This window comes from Lepisma saccharinum, chromosome 30 (genome assembly GCF_977018435.1).
Source record: "Lepisma saccharinum chromosome 30, izLepSacc3.1, whole genome shotgun sequence".
Classification (NCBI taxonomy): domain Eukaryota; kingdom Metazoa; phylum Arthropoda; class Insecta; order Zygentoma; family Lepismatidae; genus Lepisma; species Lepisma saccharinum.
The window spans coordinates 15,015,009-15,038,183 of record NC_139258.1 but is presented as its reverse complement, the minus strand read 5'-3'; the positions used below and the strand labels follow the sequence as shown (position 1 = coordinate 15,038,183).

Below are 23,175 nucleotides of genomic sequence, written 5' to 3'. Positions count from 1 at the left end.
AAAAATTGGTTATTCTTGTAACGTATGAAAGTTCATTAAAGTTAATTGGAAATAAAGTGATATTGTAATCTTTTATAGCAATAGATGTGCATTAGAGTCCTGCACAGAAGGTTTTTTGCTCGACCATCTAATAGTTTGCACATATGACGCTAGATAGCATACGAAATTGGCAGTTTCGTTGCTCGAGTGAATAACGCTCAAACAGGCAAAACGATCAATAGGTATACTCTAAAAGCCCCATAGTTCACGTATAACCATAATTTGTCTGTGGTAGTGGGTCCTCAAATATGAAATGTGAAGTGAAAAATGCAGTGAAATTGAAACTTAAGTGGACTAGTCATCATCTCCATGCAGGTATGTATCTAGAAACACATTTCAGGAGGAGGGGGAGGTCTGACCAGGTGTATCAGTAATAATAATTGCCACGTCCCTCGCGTGAGCATCTACCAGCTTAGCACAGGGGAGAGACAATGAGATACCTCTGGGCACAGACCAAGGTTACTAACGCTAAGAATATATGAAAGGAAACAACAGATTTAACCCACTACGGAGGGTACAATTCGTACTATATTCTTGAATAATTATATACAAGTATTAATATCTTTGTAAATCCTTTTATACAATATTATTCTTCTATTGTAGCTAATCTTCTTTAGGCTTCTTCTTCTTGTAATCAATATGGCCTCTTCTTCTTATAATTAATATGGCATCTTCTTCTTACAGCCTCTTAATTAATATGGCATCTTCTTCTTATAATTAATGTGGCGTCTACTTCTTATAGCCTCTTAATTAATATGTCATCTTCTTCTTATAATTAATATGGCATTTTCTTCTTATAATTAATATGTCATCTTCTTCTTATAATCAATAATATTTCTTTTTCTTATAATAATTAAAGTGCCTTCTTTATACAATTAATAAGGCTTCTTCTTCTTATAATCGCTAAGGCTTCTCCTTCTTGTAATCAATAATATTTCTTCTTCCTTTTCTTTGTCGATCTTATCCAAATTGACGGAAATTTTAATAAAATCAATCCCCCAGACAAACAAAGAGAAAGGGGTTAGTTAAAGATCGCCGCCTAGCCGGCACTAACCTTAACTTGGAGCTACAGTGTATGCGCTTCCAAATGTGCTTGGGTGCTGCCGTGAAATGGCACTACACCGGGGGAAAAACAACCCAAAAGCCACACGAAACTCTCAGTTCATGGGAACTGTAAAAAGACCCAGAATCATAATTACAATTCGACTTCTTTACTTTTATATAATGATCGCATATGTCATTACTGAATGATAATTCCCCTTTTCTCCTTATTTATATCCTGTTATTATTTTAAACTTATTTATTTATTTCCTTATAATTAGTATTAATATATACAATCGTTATTTCATCACATCTGCTCTTTCCGTTGTCTCTATTTACAATCGTATAAGTTCTCCTGGGTGGTGCCATCTCTTATCCACTTTCTAAACTGCTTTATGCATCACCTCATATAACCGTTGTTCCTTTTGCATGCTGCCATCTATGGTCCTTTATTTCAAAGAATAGCAATGCAGTTTGTGTACGTGACAAAATAATAATTAGAATAATTATCTTAAATTAAAATAATAATAATTAAATATATAAATTAATTATTGTATCGTTATCATCACATGAATAGGTAAAAAGATGGTAGAAGAATATAAACATAACAGTACGTATTCATTATCTAGTTAAGATCGCCAAAATTTGTATAAAAATAACTGTCCTGGCAAGGAAATTAATGTCAAATAGATAAAGAATTGAATATTTATTAGGGATGGGCTGATATGAAATTTTGCCCGATACAGATATAAAATTAGAAATGGTCCTTGAAGAACCTGAAAGGTTCATTGACCTCCTTAATAATGTGTGTTTCAAGGTGACTGCAGAGAAAAAGAAATTGCATATTTAGACATTTACTTTTTTAGAAAGTACCGCATGCAGATTATCCATAAAAATTACAACAAAATGCCAGAATTTTGCACTAAATAATCAGATATTTATCGATATATCAGATCAGTAAAATAATCGGTAATTTTACCGATAAACTGATATGCCTATATCGGCCGATACCGATTAATCGGTCCCACCCCTAACATTTATTGAATAAGAAAAAAGAAGTTAGATCCAATTGTAATAGGCAAAAATAATTGTACGGTGATCACTTTTAATTGGCTATTACAATTCACGAAAAATACAGTTGGTGATTAATATTTTATGCATATTATCATAAGTAGTAGCGTGCATAAATATTCCTTGGGACTGTGCTTCAAAGCCGTATGAGTCTAATTCCTTGCCTTCCAATAAGTTCAGCGAAAATAAATAACCATCGATACATAAAAATGCTAAACAATTATATTTTGATTATTTAATTTTAGTACTTACAGGCCGCGGTGGCTCAGTCGGTAACGCGTCTGACTACCATGCTAAAGGTCCCAGGTTCGATCCCCAGCAGGTTCGAATCCGGGAACTTTTCAAACGTTGGAAGCAGCCCGGTGCCCACCCAGCGTCGAATGACATGAGTACCTGGGGGAAACCCTGGAGGGTAAAGGCAGTTAGGGGCGTGATGCTGATCACATCACCCCCACTCACAACCGGATCAAGAAAGTGTGGGGCGTTACCCGCACACCCCCTACACGCCTTCATGGCATGGTGCTAAGCACAGGGGAGCACTTTACCTTTACCTTTTTTTAATTTTAGTACTTGGTAAATCTTTCGAGATGGGGGGTGGGGTCTGGACCCCCCCACCCCATAAATACGTCCTTGTCTCCATGTTGAAATGTAGTTTAGCCTTGCAACAGTTCTTTAATTCAAAGACAATTTTTGCAATTATATTTTGTTATTTGGTTTTGTTTTAATCTGAAAAGAACGAAGAAAATTCTGTTGTACTAATTTATTCAATGTTGATGTTTTGTTTATTATTCGTTACTATGGTGACTGTAAAAGATTGATTAATATACTCATGTGTTGAGTGACATTTGAAAAGTTATTTTATTTAATTATTGCAACAAACTGCTCCACATTGGGGACAGTTGCAGCCTACCTTACAAATACATAACAATATACGAAAATAATGAAATAGATGATTATGGGCTGAAACTATCAGGGCAGATTTTTCCAGAGAGGCTACGATTAATGTCACATTGAAATGATATTTGATTCTATACACTTCAGCATGGGAGACTCTGAACGAGTATGATTGAACAAAAGTGATCCCATGCTGTACTCTAATGTGCATGGTATATTAGAAATCATAGTTCTTGTCAATCACTGTACTTCACCATGCACCATGCTTAGCCGAGACAAAACCAGTTGATTCCTGCACTCATTTTTATATTTGAGAGATGCAGCATGCTGCTCAACAGCTTCATAGTCCCCATTTTATACAAAATCTTTAGTATGCACAAAACAAAACATTTCTTCTTCACTTTTCATCTGTCCCCATTCAGATAAAATGTATCTTTTTTTAAAGGTAAAAAAAGTGTTCCCCTGTCATAGCACCACGCCATGAAGGCATATAGGGGGTGTGGGGGTAACGCCCCACACTTTCTTGATCCGGTCGTGAGTGGGGTGATGTGATCAGCATCACGCCCCTGACCGCCTTTACCCCCCAGGGTTTCCCCCAGGTACCCATGTTATTCGACGCTGGGTGGGCGCCGGGGCCGCTTCCACCGTTAGAAAAGTTCCCGGATTTGAACCGGCCGGGGATCGAACCCGGGACCTTTAGCATGGTAGTCAGACGCGTTACCGACTGAGCCACCGCGGCCAACCCTGTATCTTTTTTACCTTTCTTATTCAATCACTCAGATTTAAAAGTGCACTTTGCTATCAGTTATAAGTCTAACTCACAAAATTAATATAATGTTCATAACTGCTCCAATATAACGTATACAGGGTGGCTACGAATTAAGCAGGTGCCTTTTGCTGTATTAATTGAGCTATTTTTTTTTATATACACGCATGTAAAATATAACCGACATAGCAGAGGAGGTCGCCTAAGTATTGAGCAGCATGTCAAATGTGTAGTTGTATTTTCCATTACCAATAACGTTAAGCTGAAATTCAGCGACAAATAATGCAGGGATGCACTCAAGCACTTAAAAGGGACCCCATCTCAAAAATGACAAGTTTTTTGCTGCAACGAGAAGTGTTTCAGACCTTAAAAATCTGGTAAGCCACGAACAGATAGAAAGCCAATTAAGTCTACAAGTTCTCTCTGTTAAAAGTAATTGATGATTAAAAGGTGCCCTTAATTTGTGGCCACCCAGTATAATGTGAACTGATTGTGAATGGAAAAAAAGAAAGAAATGTAAGTTTCATGAACTGTAAATAAAATAAATAATGTTCAAAGCAAAAATCAATATTAAAGTAATGAAAACAATGGTGATAACATTGCTAACATAGGAGACATGGCCCTCAAACAGTAAACTGAAGAGAGCGAATGATCAATAAAAGAAATGCTTTCATCACTGGGCCACTATCAGAATAATAAGAATCATTGAATAAGTAGAGAGTTTACAATTATTACTAGGTTAGTAAAAACAGTTAAAAATGTTCTACCTTTAGTAGAATTGGAAAAAAAATATCTCACCGGGAAGTCGTGACAGTATCAAAAAAAAAAAAAAAAAAGACTTTTTTGTGAAACTTACAAATTACAGACTAAGGAAAAACTGACTTTTACTGATTTTACTGACAATTTTTCACCACGAAGGCACTTTCTGTCCTGCATCGTGACAGGATTGCTGGATTGCTTACTTTATGCCCGAGGCAACAACAACCCATGGCATGGCATTATCCACATTCTCCCATCAAACCGAAGAAAGGCAAGCAGACCATCTCTGTCAACAAGACAATGACCACTATGGTCTGTCATTATTTGAACTCATACTGCGAGACAATGAAGAGATAGCCTGTTTGTCTAACAGTGTGATCATCATTCTTGGCAACGCTTGGCTGCATGTCACCATGCAAACAACAGATGTTTCAGAGGTTTGAGATCACCTGGACTACAGTCCCGATCTTGCCCCTCAAAATTACCATCTTCTTACACAATTAAAGGAGTTTTCTGGAGGAAAGCACTTCAATGACAGTGCTCGACCAAACAATAACTGCATTTCTCAATGGACTGGCGGCAGAAGTGTACGACGAGAGTATACAAAAACTTGTCTCCTGGTTCGATATGTTATATCAATATCATGCAAATGATATTGATATGAAAGTCATTTGGCAAGAAAAATTTAGCTTTCTTATTACTTCTATAAAAGGAAATTACATACATTTTTCTTTATGGCAATTAGAAATTAAACTTTGTTATCTTCCTACATGTGGTTTATCTTCCAAATTTCAAATAAAATTCTAAATTCTGTAAAAAAGATCAAGATATTAACTCATTTCCACCACAGTAAAACATTCAGAAACAATAAAGAAAAATGTTAGAAAAATACTCATAAGTCCAGAGCCATCTATTGTTCATAGCAAACCATATCCCAACATAGTAGAGATTTTTTTTTAAAAAAACCTATTTTATTTCAAATTATTCAATAATAAGTTAAAATCAGACAATATTGTAAAAACTATTCAAATTTGTTAATATAAAACTTTGTAGAAATTATGTCAACTTGTATTCGATTCTGGAAGAAAAATATCAATAAAGAATGAGGTGAAAAATTATCATGACCACTACTGAAAAAGATGGCAGAAGCCTAAAATCAGAAAATCTGTAAGTAGTTTCTTATTTCTTTATCCCAGGTTGCGTTTGTGTTTTACCGAAGCAATTTGACGTGTAATATTTGTGTATTACACCTTGAGTGCTTGAAAAACATCATAATGTGCTTCAATGCCACGAGTGCCTATACAGAAAAGTAGCTCAAGATGTGTACTTTCAGGGTACAAAGGTTTTCTTCAACTAACTTCTTTCATTCCTTTTTTTTTATTACCACACAGGAATCACTTTCTGGACATGCCTTGTACTTTGAAGAGAAATATATGTACAATTAAATGCAATCCAGTCATAACTGCAGTAACGTAAAGTGATATACTCAGGGGGAAAGAGTGTGGGTAATGCTTTCTTTTAGGGAAGAAAAGTTCCGGTATTCTTCAAATTGTTATTGTGTTCCTAATGAATTACTCAAAATATTGTTACGTTTACAAATGATTGGGTAAGAGTCTAGTTTACGTCCTTTTCCTAAGGAATACGTGTCATATATCGTTGGAAAGGTTATTTTATAAGGAATTCAACAAAGTAAATCCCAAGGCGAGGAAAAGTTTCCTGGAGAAGGAAATCGAGAAAAACCGATGTTGTCCGGATATGCATGATTGAACGTACTGAGGACATTTTTCGATGATGAAGCACATATTTAGGGGTGAAATGAGTGCTAATGGAACCTAACCTAACAGGCCTAACCTAACCTCGTAGGCATACCTCAGTCCCGTGAATGGTTAGTGACAGAAAGTGTAAAATGAAAAACTTACTTACTCTACGGGTGCCGAAGCGCCGGCTAGCACGGTTTTGTCAACAGGCAAGAAGGAGTGCGCAAGAAAGACGTAAATGGGTAAGAAGGAGTGGGCAAGAAGGACGTAAAGACTCTAGCCAATGATTGTGCATTCATGTACACACACATGCAATTTCTCTCATTAAAATACAGTTTACTTAGTTTTATTGTCACCATTGTGTACACATTGTATCCAAAGATATCCGTTTGGCAGGTTCACTTTTCTGCACAGTTTTTGTTCTTACAAGCACATGCTTTAATTCATTGATTGATTTGGTGTTTTAAGTCCACTTTATGCACAATAAGGTTAATCAGGACTGGACCTAAAGTTTAAAGTGAGATCCGAACCACTATGTGCATCCAGCGGGCATTGAATCCAGGACATTACAAGCACCTGCCTGACAAAGCCAACAGACAGGTGGCTTAGCGAACAAAAACTGCACGGAAAAATGAAACATGAACTCTTTAGAGTAAATTACCATTGTGTACGACCAAAAAAAAAAAAAGCACAGGTTATAACCTTCATCTAATTGTCCAAAGTACTCTGAAAACAGACATGGGAAATGTACAGAGAACTGCAAAATTGTACGAGAAGGTATAAAAAAATGCATATATACTGACAAGTCTTTATTGTCGCAAATATTTACAATATCCTACCATCATGAGATGTTGCTTGGGAGCGTGCAATAAATAGATCAAAATCTATCAAAGAAAACACAAGGTAGCAGAACATAGATCATAATCTATAAAAAGATTCTAATTTTCACATTACAATATCGTGATTATAGCATTATGCTCCAGCATCATGGGACATTCCATATAATTCACATATTTACATCATTAATAAATACATAAGCATTCAAGATCTTCAGAGTTGTTGAAATGCCCAAAGCTGGAACCTTTATAGACCATTATTGCATTTCCCTTTGGTCTAGATATAATACTATTGCTCTGAACAAAATACGCAGATCATACAGTACACAAAAGCAGGTACCTTGAATAGCAAGGAGAACCTCACTTTTGAAACTAGAAGTTGTAGCTACTGCTGAGGAACAATTAAAAAAATAAATACTTTGTACTAGCATCTGTTGATGGAATACCAACATATCCTACTTGCGATGGGTTCTATGAAAAATCTTTTAGAAAAACTCTTCCACCGTTGAAAGGCTGGTCTCAAAGGCATTTCGCTGGTTTCTGAACAGGTTACACTTCCAAAGCAATCTATCTAGTACGAACGCACCGCAGGTGGCACCGTGGCCATCTCCTTTTGGTCCAGAGTGTCGTCTATCACAGGCCGGTAGTCGAGAGTTACCTGAAATTAAAGAACTCATATAGGGTGCTATAGCATCTGCATACGTGCCAAATACAGCGTAAGTCAAAATGATGTTCCCGATTTCGTTCATTTCTTATACGAAAGGTAATGAGCTTTTCTTGCATATGTATTTTTTTTATGGAATATAATCTCAAAAAGTTTTTCTCTTTTTATTGCAGACTTTAAGTTGCACTGTCGGCCACCAGGAGGCAGTTTAATGGCTACCACTGGACAGCAGAAAATGTTCTGTATTCTCGATTTTCATACAAATAAGTCTGTTGTGCTTGTTCAGCAGCACTTCCGAACAAGATTTGGAGTTGAACCACCTTCTGGCAAGTCATTTAGAAAATGGTACGCAACATTTGAAGAAACTGGTTGCACCTGTAAGGAAAATCGACCGGCCGGAAGGTTCATGGTCATATTTTCCTCACTGGGACTAAACTGCCTCCTGGTGGCCGAGAGAGCAACTATGAGTCTGCAATAGAAAGAAACAAAACTTTTTGCGATTATATTCCATAAAAAAATTACATATGCAAGAAAAGATCATTACCTTTCGTATAAGAAATTAACAAAATCGGGAACATAATTTTGACTTACGCTGTATACAGGGTGTTGCAAAATACCTGTTACAACGCTTGGGAGGTGATTCGACAAGTAAAAACAAGGAAAAAATGCCATGTGAAAAAATGTCGAAATCGGCACCGTTTTCGAGTGACAGGCGTGCGAAAATCGCCTCACACCATGTTTATGGCACAATAACTCAAGAAGGAATAAAGATATCAATGTCGGATTAAAAACATACAAAGAAAGTCGTGCCTGAGGAATACAATGGTGCATCAATTGAGGCCCAGTGTAAATTGCGCAAGGGGACTCTCAAAGAAAGTGGGGAATCCCTTGATGGAAAATATAGGAAATTTACTACTATTTTCTACATTATGTTGAGATCGGAATGTAGCCAGTAAAAAATGACGACGTATGTCCACATGTCCCACTACTGCTGGGACACCGTCCCACACTCGGGAAATAGGAAATTCACTCGAAAATGACGCTATGCCGTCAAATTACGCTCAGATTGATTTCAGCTAATTGATACAGAAAGCCCCACTAGAGGCGCTGTGAGTGTAGGTCACCTGTTACGTATTAGTGTTGGTGGATACTACGTAGAGAGTGTAGTCGGCCGTTGTTTTTCCTGTCTTGTTCTGCATCTCGCAGCGTGGAGTTTAGTCTGGCGTGTGTGTATGGATGAATTGCGCCAAGGAATATTGTACGTAGAGTACGTATTCCCGTGTTCTTTCTCGGTTTGCAACAACTGCGTGGACACCTGTGTGACATTACGTGGGTGCTAATCACGGTAGTTGTGATCCGTCACTCGGAGGGAAAGTGCCCCTGTTGCTGGGCAGTTCTCGAACAGGACAATGGTGGAGTACTCTACCCACGAGCTTGCTGATATGCATCTCGTTTATGGAGAGGCAAACCGAAACAGCCGTGAAGCACGGCGTTCGTATCACGAACGATTTCCCAATAGGCGGTTACCAGCACATGCACTCTTTCAAAGACTTGATGCTCGACTGCGTGAAACTGGATCTCTACTACCCCGTAGGTGGGATTGTGGAAGACCCCGCACTGTGCGCACTGTGCAATTTGAAGAGGACGTGTTGGACGCGATACGAGACCGTCCTGACACCAGCACACGTGTCATTGCTCGTACTCAACAAAATTACCATAGCAATGTATTCCGCGTTCTTCAGGAGGAGGGATTGCACCCATACAAATTTTTGTGTGGTACTTTGTGTGGTGGGAATTATCGGGTGTTTCTACATGACGTGTTAGCTGAACTTTTGGAAAACGTGCCACTGGCAGGTAGACAACGTATCTGGTTTCAACACGACGGCGCCCCCGCACATTTCGACCGGGGAGTCAGAGCCTTACTCAACGATATTTTCGGCGATCGTTGGCTTGGCAGGGATGGACCTTTACCGTGGCCACCTCGTTCCCCCGATCTCACACCACTGGATTTCTTTGTGTGGGGAGAAATGAAAAGGCTCGTGTATGAAACCCATGTGGAAAGTGCTGAGGACCTCGTTGCTTGTGTTAGTGCCGCTGCTGGGACAATTGGTGACATGCCAGACAAGTCCAGTGCGTACCAGACAATCAGTGCTTCGCCGATGCCATCTTTGTCTTGAAGTCAATGGCGGACATTTTCAACAACCTCTCTGAGTATACCGGTGTTTGTGAGCCCCTATCAGCACCGCATAGTGTCCTTTAGTGAAAGGTGCGAGTGAAGATGCTGGATATTGCTGTACTTCATACCGTCGATCTGCATGTGCGGAGGTTGTGCGCTTCTCAGTGGAATCCCTTCCAGATGTGCTGTGCCTGGAAATGTTACATGCCATTGTGTGCATTTTCTCGCCATTCTCTGTCTTCATATCCTTCGAGGATTACCCACTTTCTTTGGGGAGCTCTCTTGTAGTATGTACAGACTGACGACATGTGGCCATTGTTTAACTTTTGTTTTTCATACTGCAAAGTAGTGTGTCAACATTAAGGGATTGAAAACGTTTATTTATGATTTTCCCGTATTTTTTTTCCATTTGGGATGGTGTCCCAGCAGTAGTGAGACATGCAACAAATTGGTTTCTTTTCTTCTTCGTACCTCAATGTGAACTGTGTACAACAGGAGATTTGCAGTTATTTTCCAATTTCCCGAGTGTGGGACGGTGTCCCAGCAGTAGTTGGATATGTGGACATACGTCGCAATTTTTTTACTGGCTACATTCCGATCTCAACATTATGTAGAAGATAGTAGTAAATTTCTTGTATTTTCCATCAGAGGATTCCCCACTTTCTTTGAGAGTCCCCTTGCGCAATTTACACTGGGCCTCAATTGATGCACCATTGTATTCGCCAGGTACGATTTTGTTTGTATTATTTTATTCCGACATTGATATCTTTCTTCCTTCTTGAGTTATTGTGCCATAAACATGGTGTGAGGTGATTTTCGCACGCCTGTCACTCGAAAACGGTGCCGATTTCGACATTTTTTCACATGGCATTTTTTCCTTGTTTTTACTTGTCGAATCACCTCCCAAGCGTTGTAACAGGTATTTTGCAACACCCTGTATATAAAGTATCGTGAACATTTTACTGATAATAATGATAGCTTTTTCTTGTATGTACGTACTGCTTGCACTGTAGAATTATTTCTCTTGCAGTTTACGGTTCTTGCAAGCACATAAACCCAATTTTTGATGTAACATTTTGGGAGAACTAGCACACTGTTACAACTGTTACTAAAACTAAGAATAAATGTCTGATGAAAGGAGCATGTGTTCTCCCGAAACTTTACCCAAAGTGGCAGAAAATGATTCGAACTCAGGACCTCTGGCATCGTAGCATGCTGTGATAACCACTCTGCCACATAGGTCGACTCAGTAAAATTTATCAAACTAACAATAAATGTCTTAAGGTAGTGAGTGTTCTCTCAAAATGTTACATCAAACATTGTGTTTATGTGCTTATAAGAACCATAAATTGCAAAGGAAATAATAATGACATTGTATTGATCTAAAAATGTGTGCGAGAGAGAGCAAGAGAGGGGGGAGTGTGATATACATAAACATGAAAAATTCTACGTCAAGAAGAAAAAAATCAATAATGAAATGATCAAAAAATATTGAGTGTGTTTACATAACTCCCTTAAATTTGTGGCCTCTCCTCACAAGAAATTACTATGAAAATATTAATGTTTTCACACTTCCAATTTCTACCATTCTTGATAATATTTTTTCTTTTTCAATTCCATTTTTAAAGCTTCAATTACCCAACTATTGTGCTCTAGAGTCACTAAAATAACATACATTTACAGCAACAGGGCCTTATTTACATAACACATTCAACAACTGCTTTCCTTGACTAAATTTACCAACAGGCATGGCTTGGAAGTTGATGTCCTACAATGTCTCAAAAAAAATCTATAAAATTACTTTAGAAAGTAAAAAACTTGCTCCTTGGACTTACTTTGCCAGTGTTGCCATCCATCCAAGATAGCGTATGCTTCCTCCAGTGTTGCTCATATGGACGAGCTTTCTGCCCTTCCAGGGATTTTGTGTAGTCGTATTCATCCACACGATCCTAAAGATAAAAAAAAGAATGTTAAAGAACATTACGAAATGTTACGAAAATAGCAAAAATGATATGTTTTTGCTATATTTTTGGTAACGAACTTATTTACATAAAAATTTCAGATTTTTCAGCGAAAAATGCAGGCTCGACCAGGACTCGAACCTGGGTCTCTGGCATACCATGCCATTGCTCTATTGAGCCAACCTGGTCGCCTTATTTTTCGCTGCCGCTGTTTTACCTGTGTGGAATCATCTCTGCTACACTACCACAACGGGATCTGTTGCCTTTGAAACACAGTAGACGTTGATGTTGCCTGGTTCCTCCCAGCATAGAGATGACAGTTCTTTTTTCCTGTGTGTGCCTAATTTAAAAAAAGAATTGACATCTCTATGCTGGGAAGAAGCAGACAACATCAATGTCTACTGTGTTTCAAAAGCAACAGATCCCGTAGCAGTAGCGCTGGCAGAGACAAATCCACACAGGTATCCCTTGATACCGAATATCATCAGATATTCAGTATCAAGTATGGAAGTGATCCCATTTTTTATTATTTTAACCCTAGCTTACCCATGCTGCATGAGAAACTTACTTAGCTGAAAGGGAGTGGGACTCACAGGCCCACACCACACCTTTTTTCATCACTGAAATTCAAGAAACCATTTTTTTGTTGAATCACTTCTTCCATTGTTGATTATACAGGGGATGGACAAAAATATGGAAACACCACGACATCGCAACGGGTGATATCTATGCAATTTTTCCACTTGAAATCAGACGAGGTGAGACATTTTTTTGTTTTGTGCCATGAGATAGGACCCTGTCAGACTGGCAGGAGTCGACAGTTGCACTGTAGAGAGCGTGCAGTGCAGCTGATACTGAATCATGTCAGAGCTGACTGTTTCACAGAGGGCAAATTGTTGGTGCCCGCCTTGCAGGGGCCTCTGTTACCAAAGTAGCCGTGTTATTTGGCGTATCGAGAGGGACTATATCCAAGATCATGACTTAATAGTGTGTCCAGAAAGACATCATCAGATAAACACCTGCATGGACGCAAATGTACACTGCGTGCAAGACAGACGGACACTGAGAAGGATTGTGACCATCCCATTATCCACCATCAAGGACTTGTATTTATCCAGACTGCAGGCCGTTTTGGAAGCTAAAGGCGGTCCAGCACCTATTAGCTACAGCATTCCGGCTTTTCTTTGCAGGTGTTTCCATATTTTTGTCCATCCCCTGTGTATATGCAGCTATTTACTAATTATAATAATTACACCAATTACACGAGTGTCGCACACATATTTTACCATTCACTGAAACTCAAAAACACCATAATAATTACAAAAATTAACATCATGCCAACCAATTGTACAGTCACTGGCACGAGTGTCTCGATTAATATGAAGGTCCACCAAGTGCATTTTGCCTCCAATTTATATTACATTTACAAAAGTAATACAGAAATATTGGGAACACCCTGGAATATTGAAAAACTAGAGTGGGCCCTCAGGTAAGCTATGGTTAAGAGAAGTAAACTCTGGGTGTTAGTACAAAGGCTGCATCGTGAAATCCTCCACCCTCCATTTCTAGCACATTTCAAATTTTGTTGTCCAAAATGAAGTTTCGTCTAAGAAAGGGTGTTTTTAACTATAGTGCGCGTCAAATCTCCTGCATATGGCGATAGCCAATAGCAGCGCACTGCAGCGGTGCCATGTCGAAATCTCACACGGAAAAGAGACAGCGTGGTTGAGCGAAACGCCTTGTCACGGAGAGCACGGAACATTAGATAATATAACATATAATAAACTTATGGGAGAAAAGAACATACCTGATTATGCCAGAGGGACTGCATAATTGTTTCAATATTCTCAAGGTGGAAGTTGTACAGCCTTTGTAAGATATTTTGTCCCGTAAAGAGTAAGTTATCTTTTTGGCAGTAGAAAATTCGCCACAATCGTAAATTTCAAAGACGGTTCTACGAACTACGTCTTTTTCAAAGTTATCTAAGTTTGTCGTTCTTTTTTGGTACGTTAATGTGCTTTCTAGGTGATTGAAACATTTGAGCAGGCCCCGATCCACATTGTTTTGCCCCCGATCATATCCGAGAAACGGTAGCTTGATTCACACCACACGCTAGAGCTGTTAGAGCCTGGCACTTCTTAAAGTCAATTTACTGCTCTCTTCTTCACTCGAACATTTTTTTTTAAAAAAATTGTACTCCTGAAAAATCACCTGTCGTGCCTGGCTTCGTACAACACTGTATTGTTCTCTTCTCTCGCTATCACTACCACTTGGTTTACTCAACGACATGCTGCACACACACACACACACACACTAAAAACGTGGGAAAAACGAACAGTGACGGAATCCTCTTCGTCAATTTCTCCTTCTACCATCACTGGGAACGAACCTGCCCTGTTCCCTTCGTTAATCGGAAAGTTTCGGAATGCAACAGGAACGAAGGGAGAACAAAAACGATACAATGCAAATACGTTTATAATAACATTGCTTCTACAGAGGGAACGGTATAAGCTACAATCACGCTTGTTTTTCGTACATACTCGCAAATTCATTATCTTTCCATCTGTTGAACTACTGACACTTGAAATAATATATTTATATCCGAGCGCCAGGTACACGATTTAGTAGCGAGGTGAAACAGGTTCTGAACTAGGCAACGACGCACGTCTGTGATTCGCTGGTGCTGTTCAGCAGTTCAAGGCCATATGTAGGAGATTTGACGCACACTCTAGCGCGGAAGGACATTTTTAGAGATCTACGTGCTACGAAACTTACATTTTTGTAATATTAAAATTCCTTACCTACGTAACGTCATTACGGTTCTTCAGGGCTTCCATGATGGATTCATGTCACAGGCACATGCCTACACATTTTTTTTAGCACCCTGCTGATGTTTCATTTTTTGGTACCTTCCTAATGTTTGAGTGAATTAATTGTCGAAATTTAGTGTTGGGCAGGTTCTAACATGACATTAAAGGGACTCGATAGAAAAAGGCGGGGCCGTGGTAGCAGGGGCAGCACCCAGAATCGGGGGGCAATTTTTATGAATTTTTTTGTTTAGCCCTGAAAAAGCAACTGTTATATATCCATCGGTACGGGTGCGGGTGGCTGCTACGGAACTGACATGGCCACAAGTAGACTTCCACCTTGCAACTTTAACCTTTACTGATATGGTATCATGGAGCTGATTACGAAATGGATGTGCTTTTTGGACCTTTATATTCTTATTTGGGTGGAAACTCTGACACAGGTCTGGAGCAAGATTGGAAAATTCACTATGATGACTAACCTCCCCCCTCTCCCCCTTCCCAACCCCTTCACAACATATCCATGCTACATTTCCGAACAGTTTCACATTTTGGCTCATTATTCTCAACTTGTATGGCACCCGGGAACATGTTTCATTCTCTTTGGAAACATCCATACTTTGGGCCTTCTCTCCAAAATAGCGAGGGAAGAGGGGCCAAACTCCAGATTTGTATGTTTTTTTCCAGTGAAATTTGGTGGCGTTCTGAATTGTACACGGTTGCATGCTCTGATGTTTTAGCTGCAAAACAAGACTTATCCGAAATAGATTGCTCCCATAGTGCTCAAGTTATAACAATTTTCTGAGCAATATTTTTCGTAAAAAACAGATTATCACATTTTAGCTTATTATTCAACTTGTATGGCACCCAGGAAAATGAAACATGTTTCATTCTCTTTGGAAAGAAGGTTTGCTCCTTCTCCCCAAAATAGCAGGAGAAGACGGGGCAAAGTCCAGATTTTTTTGTTTTTATCCATTGAAATTTGGGGGTGCCAGAGTTATAACAATTTTCTGAGCAATATACAAATTACCTATTTTTCGTAAAAAACAGTGTTTCACATTTTGGCTTATTATTCAACTTGTATGGCACCCAGGAACATGAAACATGTTTCGTTCTCTTTGGAAACGTCCATTCCTTGAAAATAATACCAAAGTTCGCACCCTCTCCCCAAAATAGCAGGAGAAGAGGGGGCAAACTCCAGATTTTTGTTTTCGTCCAAGCTCCCCTTCCTCTGTCTGGCATTCTGAATTGTACATGGTTGCATGTTTCGATGTTTTAGCTGCAAAACAAATGTTATCTGAAGTAGATTGCTCCCATAGTGCCAGAGTTATAACAATTTTCCTCCAAAGAGTATTCAAATTTAAAATTCCCGCTGAGAAGCCTAGGCCAGAAAGGGATTACTTTCGTAAACCTGGTCGCCGTCTAAAGGTTAACGGCTGTATCTCCACTTTCAACGGCTGTACACTCGTAAAAATTTGTTTCCGCGCTCGAGAATTTTGTTTTTCACAATTTGCAATACACAATCTTCCTAAAAAAGAAAATTCCCTAGCAAAATCGAGGGTTGACGATTTCACGATGGACCCAGTACAAATTCTACTGACCTTGAAGTCTTCCCTTGCATGGGCTCCTCGGGATTCCTCTCTTGCTTCCGCTCCGTACACTGTCTGGTTGGCATTCAGGATAAGATTCTGCAGCTCCAGAGTTTCTATAAGATCTGTGTTCCATACCATACCCCGGTCGTTGATCTGGAAAGGAAGGAACATTTAACCTTTTCTCTGCATAAATTGATATACAACAATTTGATTAAGTGCTGGACTCATGATGCTGCCAACTACGACCCCAGGTTCAGGCCTGACATGGTATGAGTTTATTTGCAAGCGTCTTTCATCAATTCTTCGTTCATCATTATTGCTGTAATTAGCCAAAATTGGCACAAAAGCATTGATAAAAAATTTAATTCTTGTTTTCTAGAGTCGTTTTCACGTTCAGAAGACACAACGGCGCTTATGGAGAAACCGCACAGTGTTGCCAATACAGCTTTAGCTCATGTCGCCGGGAAATGATGACCTTCCTTCACAATGAAGGTGTTACATATTTTGTATATATAATGATAATTATATGTAATTATTAATATTAATATTATACTGTGAACGTTACAGTTACCCTTTTTACTATGATCCATTGCGATCACTACACACGCGAGTGTAATGCACGAATATGACACTTCAGAAATCACTTAAAAAAGTAAAAATCACTGAGAGCTCACACAACTGAAAACACCAAAGCAGATCTCTCACTCAAGTAAGGGGAACCTGGCACATGGGTTAAAGTTGCAACCCAAACAAACAAATGAGTTATGGCCCACGTGAACTGATAAGACGTGAATGACTCAAGCAAGGCATGTCATATTTCTATCTTGAAGCCCCATATTTTGTCACGTGTTGGAAAGCCTTTCAAGGGTTAATATGTTGTCTATGAATTTATATGTATGTTGGAAACTGAAAGGTGATCTTCATTTCAGTATTAATGTCGACAGTAATGTAAACGAAAACAACGTGTATTTGCGACAGCACTAACGTTGATCAAAACAGCAGCATTGGAAATAATTGTCAATTATTAAATTTAAGTAATTTCAATTCTATTATAACAAACAGCATGAAGTTCATATTTTTACTGAATGGAAATAAAATAACTCGAAAACTTGGTGGTGACTAGCCGGAATGCTGCGGTGAGTCAGCTCAAGATGGCCAGACAACGTCTCCTTACTTCGCGCGCGGTTCGGGTTAAAAAGAAACTCCAAATGCATGGAAGTAATATTTCTGGGAACCTTTGAGTGGTTATAAAAAATAATTTCATTATTTTCTCCACAACTTTGTCGCTGGAAGTTTTTACTTGGAATTACAGAACAAAAAATGGCCAGGGACGACATTTTCTACTGCACGAATATAAAAAATCTCCACATACTTTATTTGAATATTTTTTAATGCAAATATGCTTTAAAGTATTGATAAATTCTGAGTACCACCGTCACCTATGACAATTAAAAAACAGTGTCAATTTTTTTTATAATGAAAGCTTCAATTTTACGGCATGTTTCAACGTTAGGAATGAAAACAATGTAAAAATTGTGTTTTCACAGAAAATTTGCATTTTTAATTTATCTAAAATTATGTAAGCAAGTTACCAGTTTCTTGTGTTCACCATCGTATTCTCTACAAAATTTCCTGCAAAACTGCAGGTACCGATTTTACTTAAGCTAAATTTGTAAATCCAGAAATTTGACAACAGCGCGCTCGTATTTCCCATAAGAAAAGCATTGCCCATAAGAGCCCATTGTGTCTTCTGAACGTGAAAACGACTCTAGCATCACAATTCTGCCACTTTTGACTTATCAAAATGATGAAGTGATGATATGATGAAATTGATGGAAGGAAACTCACAAAGAGCACATCCATGTTCAGTCCAGGACTCTGACTGGGAACTCCTAGCATGCTGTGCTAATCACTCTGCCACAGAGGTCGGCATTGCTAAGTAAGAATACAAATACTGGCTGGATAGGAACCTCATCACTTAGTTGTTATTATTAAGAGATAATATTTTGTGTTAAAATGTGTCTTACTAAAATGATAACCAGATAGTGGAACCTTGATTTTATATTTTTTCAGGGACCAAGTTGAAAAACTTTACATGGGGCAAAATGTAAAATCGTGGAAAACTTAATAACATTTTGCTATGTTGGGACCAAAAAGATTGAATGTATAATGAGTAGAGGCGTGCATATTTCATTTTGACGAAAACACTAAATGTGAAATAACACATTCAAATGTTAATTTGTCATGTTTCTGAAAGGTGTGAGGTGTATTTTCCTACCCTGTTCTGTCACGAAATTATGCAAAATAGAACTGCAAAATGCGAAATAGACTCTTAAACATGAAATTTACCATTTATATACAGACATGACATTTTCTGAAGTCTGTGGTATCCTGCGAGTTATGCAATTCACGGAAAATTGATTAATTCTGCTGCAAATATTTGAGACGAAAAAATGGGCCCCATTATACAGGAATAAACTTAATATTCTGGTAATGATTTAATGTGCTATTAGAAGGGATATGTTTATTTTGTGTAATAGTGCAATTTTTAAATCAAATTTAGGATTATATTCACATTTTTAAAACCAAAATGTCATTTTATATATGGCTTTTTTACCGCTATAACAGCGACATTTTATTTTATTTACCAAAAATATATGTCCCTAATAATGAGGAAAAATGTAAAACACGGGAACATCAAATCAGGGTTACATTGTATTTAGTGTAAAGTAAATGTTGCCAAATCCACTTTTATCTCAAATGAGTGCTCAAAGATTAATATGCAGTTTGAGTGGGATGCACACTGGTAAAGTACTCCCATATTCTCCCCGTCTCTCTCCACCTAACTATAAAGCAAACTTAAAGTCAGACTTTTCTCAAACCTATCATGTCTTCTCATTTATGAAAGTCAGCAAAAAATGCACAGCCATAAAACAAAGTACTGAAGAATTTATCGAAGTTGTAAGTACTTGCCTTTAGGTCCTTCTGCAAGTTGAATACTTCATCCATCTTATTGCATCCTTCCTTGAGGACGTCTCCTGTGCGGAACACTGCTGCGTTACGCTGCATCGTCTTCTGCATCTGGAGGCGAAGCTGTGCGGTGGGGATTGAGCCGTCGGAATGGTGGATCTTGTCCAGGTTAGCAATGGACTCCTCGCCTGTGTTCTGCAAATAAACATTGCAATTCATCTGTTTATTTAAGTTCCATTCAGTGTACAGCAATACCAATTATAAAGAAACGGCACGGTATACCAAAGAATTGTAGTACCAAGACCAAGATCCGACCAAACTGCGGTCTTAAATTTCAATTTCTGTAAGTGCAGATTGCTACATTCGTTTTTCACAACCCAGCTGTTTTTCACTGCAAGATATGGCTGTGTTTAGACCAGAGGTGTTAATTTTAAATTGGCTTTCCCAATGACCCAACCTTGCCCTTCGGATGGTGAACACCTCTGCGATCTGTCTGGGCGTTCAAGGAAAAATAATCGTAAAATTCCGTACCCAATCTGTGCAACTGCCATGATACCTGTGGCTTGTGACAGCAGTACGGATGTTCCAAGTGCAACAACTAAGCCTGCAGGTAATTAAGAGATGGTAACATCGGTAGATAACTGTGGGTCATCCTTGGATGACTTTTAGCCATACAATCTCAAAAACAAGGTTCACCCTCATGAGAGTCACCCTCTGGATGGTGTACAACTCTGGTTTACACAGGGTAGCTACTCTATAACAGAGATAAAAATCAAGTACATAAAATTCCCAGCATTCAAGGTTAAAAATAATAATGATTATAGTAAAAGAAAATTGTATTTCAAACTATACACAAAGTATGCTAACAAATAATTTATGGACCCCTCTGAGATGTCAAAAACTAACAATTAACGTAACAGTACATAACGATGGCCTAACCCCCCCCCCCCTCCACCCTTCCACATACATCTAAAAATACCACTTTCACTCAATCATACTAATTCGAGTCTCCCACGCTCAAGTATATACGCGTTAGGGATGGGACCGATTAATCGGTACTCTATCGGTATCTGCTGATATAGGCATATCGGTGTATCGGTTTATCAGTAAAATTACAGATTATTTTACCCATCTGATATATCAATAGATATCTGATAATTTATTGCAAAATTCTGCCATTTTGTTGTAATTTTTATGGATAAAAAATGCCTTGCCCTACTTTCTAAAAAGTAGGGATGGGTTGATATGAAATTTTGGCCTATACCGATAAAGAACCGATATAAAATTTACCGATACCGATAACCGATATTCTACCGATCTGATATAAAATTAGAAATGGTCCTTAAAGAGCCTGAAAGGTTCACTGACCTCTTTAATAAATGTGTGTTTCAAGGTGACTGCAGTGCAAGAGAAATTGCATATTTAGACATTTACTTTTTTAGAAAGTAGGGCATGGATATTATCCATAAAAATTACAACAAAATGCAGAATTTTGCACTAAATTATCAGATAATAATCGATATATCGGATCGGTAAAATAATCGGTAATTTTACCGATAAACCGATATGCCTATATCGGCCGATACCGATAGAGTACCGATTAATCGGTCCCATCCCTACTAAAAAGTAAATGTCAAAATATGTAATTTTGTTTGTACTGCAGTCACCTTGAAACACACATTTATTAAGGATATCAATGAACATTTCAGGTTCTTCAAGGACCATTTCTAATTTCATATCGGATCGGTAAAATATCGGTATCTGTAAATTTTATATCGGTACTTTATCGGTATCTGCCAAAATTTCATATCGGCCCACCACTAATACACGTAGAATCAGATATCATTTCAATGTGACAATCTTAGAAATATATTTGTAAATATCTGACTTGGTAGTTTCAGCCTATAATCATTATTCATTTTCATGTCCCTATGTATTGGTAAGATACACTAAACTACATTATTTTAACATGGTGTGACGAAAGGTTGACATAATATCAATTGTGAAAAACAAATTGTGATGACAAAAATAATCATATGGATTCTGTTATATATTTTTATTATTACGAGTTGTTTACGAAGGATACGTTCATTTCGTTTGCCTGGTCATCAACAGATGTCCTCAGCGTGTAGTCTCCGAACTAAAGGAGCGTAGTGGTTTGCGAGATCATCAATAGATGTCTAGAGTGGGAAACAGCTGATGCTGCATGCAAAGTGGATGAAACTGAATTTTAGTAGTAGAACGTGGAGAAATTGGCGCTTGAAGTTGCAAGCGAGGTGTGCCTGTAGTTTTCGAGACTTTGTGTGGGTTTTGGTATCGTCTGGTCAACGAAAAGTGATTTTTATCAGACGGATATCATTGCAGGAAGTATCTACAGCGGTGTGTCCCTGATGAAGGTCCGATTCACCAAGCTTTGGTGATATTATGATGGGCCAAGGATTCCGATCGCCATGATACCCTGTAGACACCTGGATTCGCATTTGGAAGGTCAACTGAAGCAGTTCGGGAATGGTCACAGTAAGTTGTACACTGACAATAGTGAAATAATTCAGATTTTAACGTGAATTTTGGTGCAGTTTGGCCGAGGTCAACATACAAAGATTTCGATAAAGCATGCATCTTTACAAAATGGGTGACTCCGCCGTCTTCGAAAAATGAATATTTGATGTGATATATTCTAGTTAAATAGACTTTCGAGTGTCACAAGGTGTACGTAATCGAGATTAAGAATCAAAATATATCCAGATTAGTTCCACGGAGATATAATTAGGTATTCAGAAAATAAATAATTAGTACACTTATTGTAAAGCATAATATATGTACATCGGGTAATGTCAGGTGACGCTATTCTATTAGCATAGTGAATTGCTATCTGCTACATGTAGACAAATTTGACGTCTGGATATTTGTTGTCAAAGATTTGAAATGCAACCACATCATTTGTTTTGCCATTAATGCAAATCTGATTATTAAATGTAAACACATGGTAGTATAATTTGCTACAGGTAATCAATGACAGTCACGATTCTTGATGTGGCAAAATATGTGTAAATAGCCTTGTTCATGCTGTATTAGTTGGGTTGGAATAATTTGACAAGTTTATGTAGTGGTACGCTACAGTGCAAAACTGTTTAAAGCAAATGTAACTTGAATAATATGACACTAAATTTCAATCATAGAGTCAATGCGGTGCACCGTTAAGTTGTTAATTTTATTTTGTTAAGAGCAATTGCATTCTACGCAAATTACTTGTCACAACCTTAATTGAGTTTGGGTAGATTAACTTTTGGAAATTAAAGTCATGTGACAATTATCAGTATATCATACACTCAGTTGCAAAATAACTTGAGTACATGTCAAGATGTTCACAAATGTTAGTATTTGCTATGCTTAAAATATAACTTACATGCTCCAGTAGAATTTCACTAATTTTTGGGGTTTATAATAAAACGTTGTTGTTTGTATACCTGAGTACGTAATTTCAATAATTTAACCTATTCATCACCCAGGTGTATTCTCATGCATGTTCTGAGGGTTAATAGCCATTGGTGAATATAAGCAGGGATGTCTCACCGTTTGCATAACCTTAAAGGGGCAAGGGGGTGAAATTTGTAGTTCAAACCATTCTGGGAATTTTCTCTGTATAATTCTTAAGTATTCTCATTGTGGGTAGTGAGAGGAAGGTTGTTCGCTCCTTCCTACTGCGTATTGAGACAAACAGGGTGTTAAAAAAATAATTATATATATATATATATATATATAAAGAAGAAAGAATAAAGAAGAATAAACTGCATAAGATTTGCTGATGACATGGCATTATTCGCTGAGGATGAAATAACCAT

At 38.1% G+C, this 23,175-nt stretch overlaps 1 protein-coding gene across 1 annotated transcript in view; it reads right to left on the bottom strand.

The window, feature by feature from the left end:
• Nucleotides 1-7,123: 7,123 nt before the first annotated feature.
• The window catches only part of SdhA (succinate dehydrogenase, subunit A (flavoprotein)), a 43,155-nt gene continuing 27,103 nt past the window's right edge, over nt 7,124-23,175 (bottom strand). Inside the window, exons 11-14 of the mRNA XM_083115487.1 lie at nt 19,337-19,528; nt 16,373-16,516; nt 11,839-11,952; nt 7,124-7,821 (exon numbers count right to left, since the gene is read on the bottom strand). Coding sequence (XP_082971613.1) covers nt 7,735-7,821; nt 11,839-11,952; nt 16,373-16,516; nt 19,337-19,528 — 537 coding nt within the window. The 3' untranslated portion in view covers nt 7,124-7,734. The remainder of the gene's footprint in view (nt 7,822-11,838; nt 11,953-16,372; nt 16,517-19,336; nt 19,529-23,175) is intronic.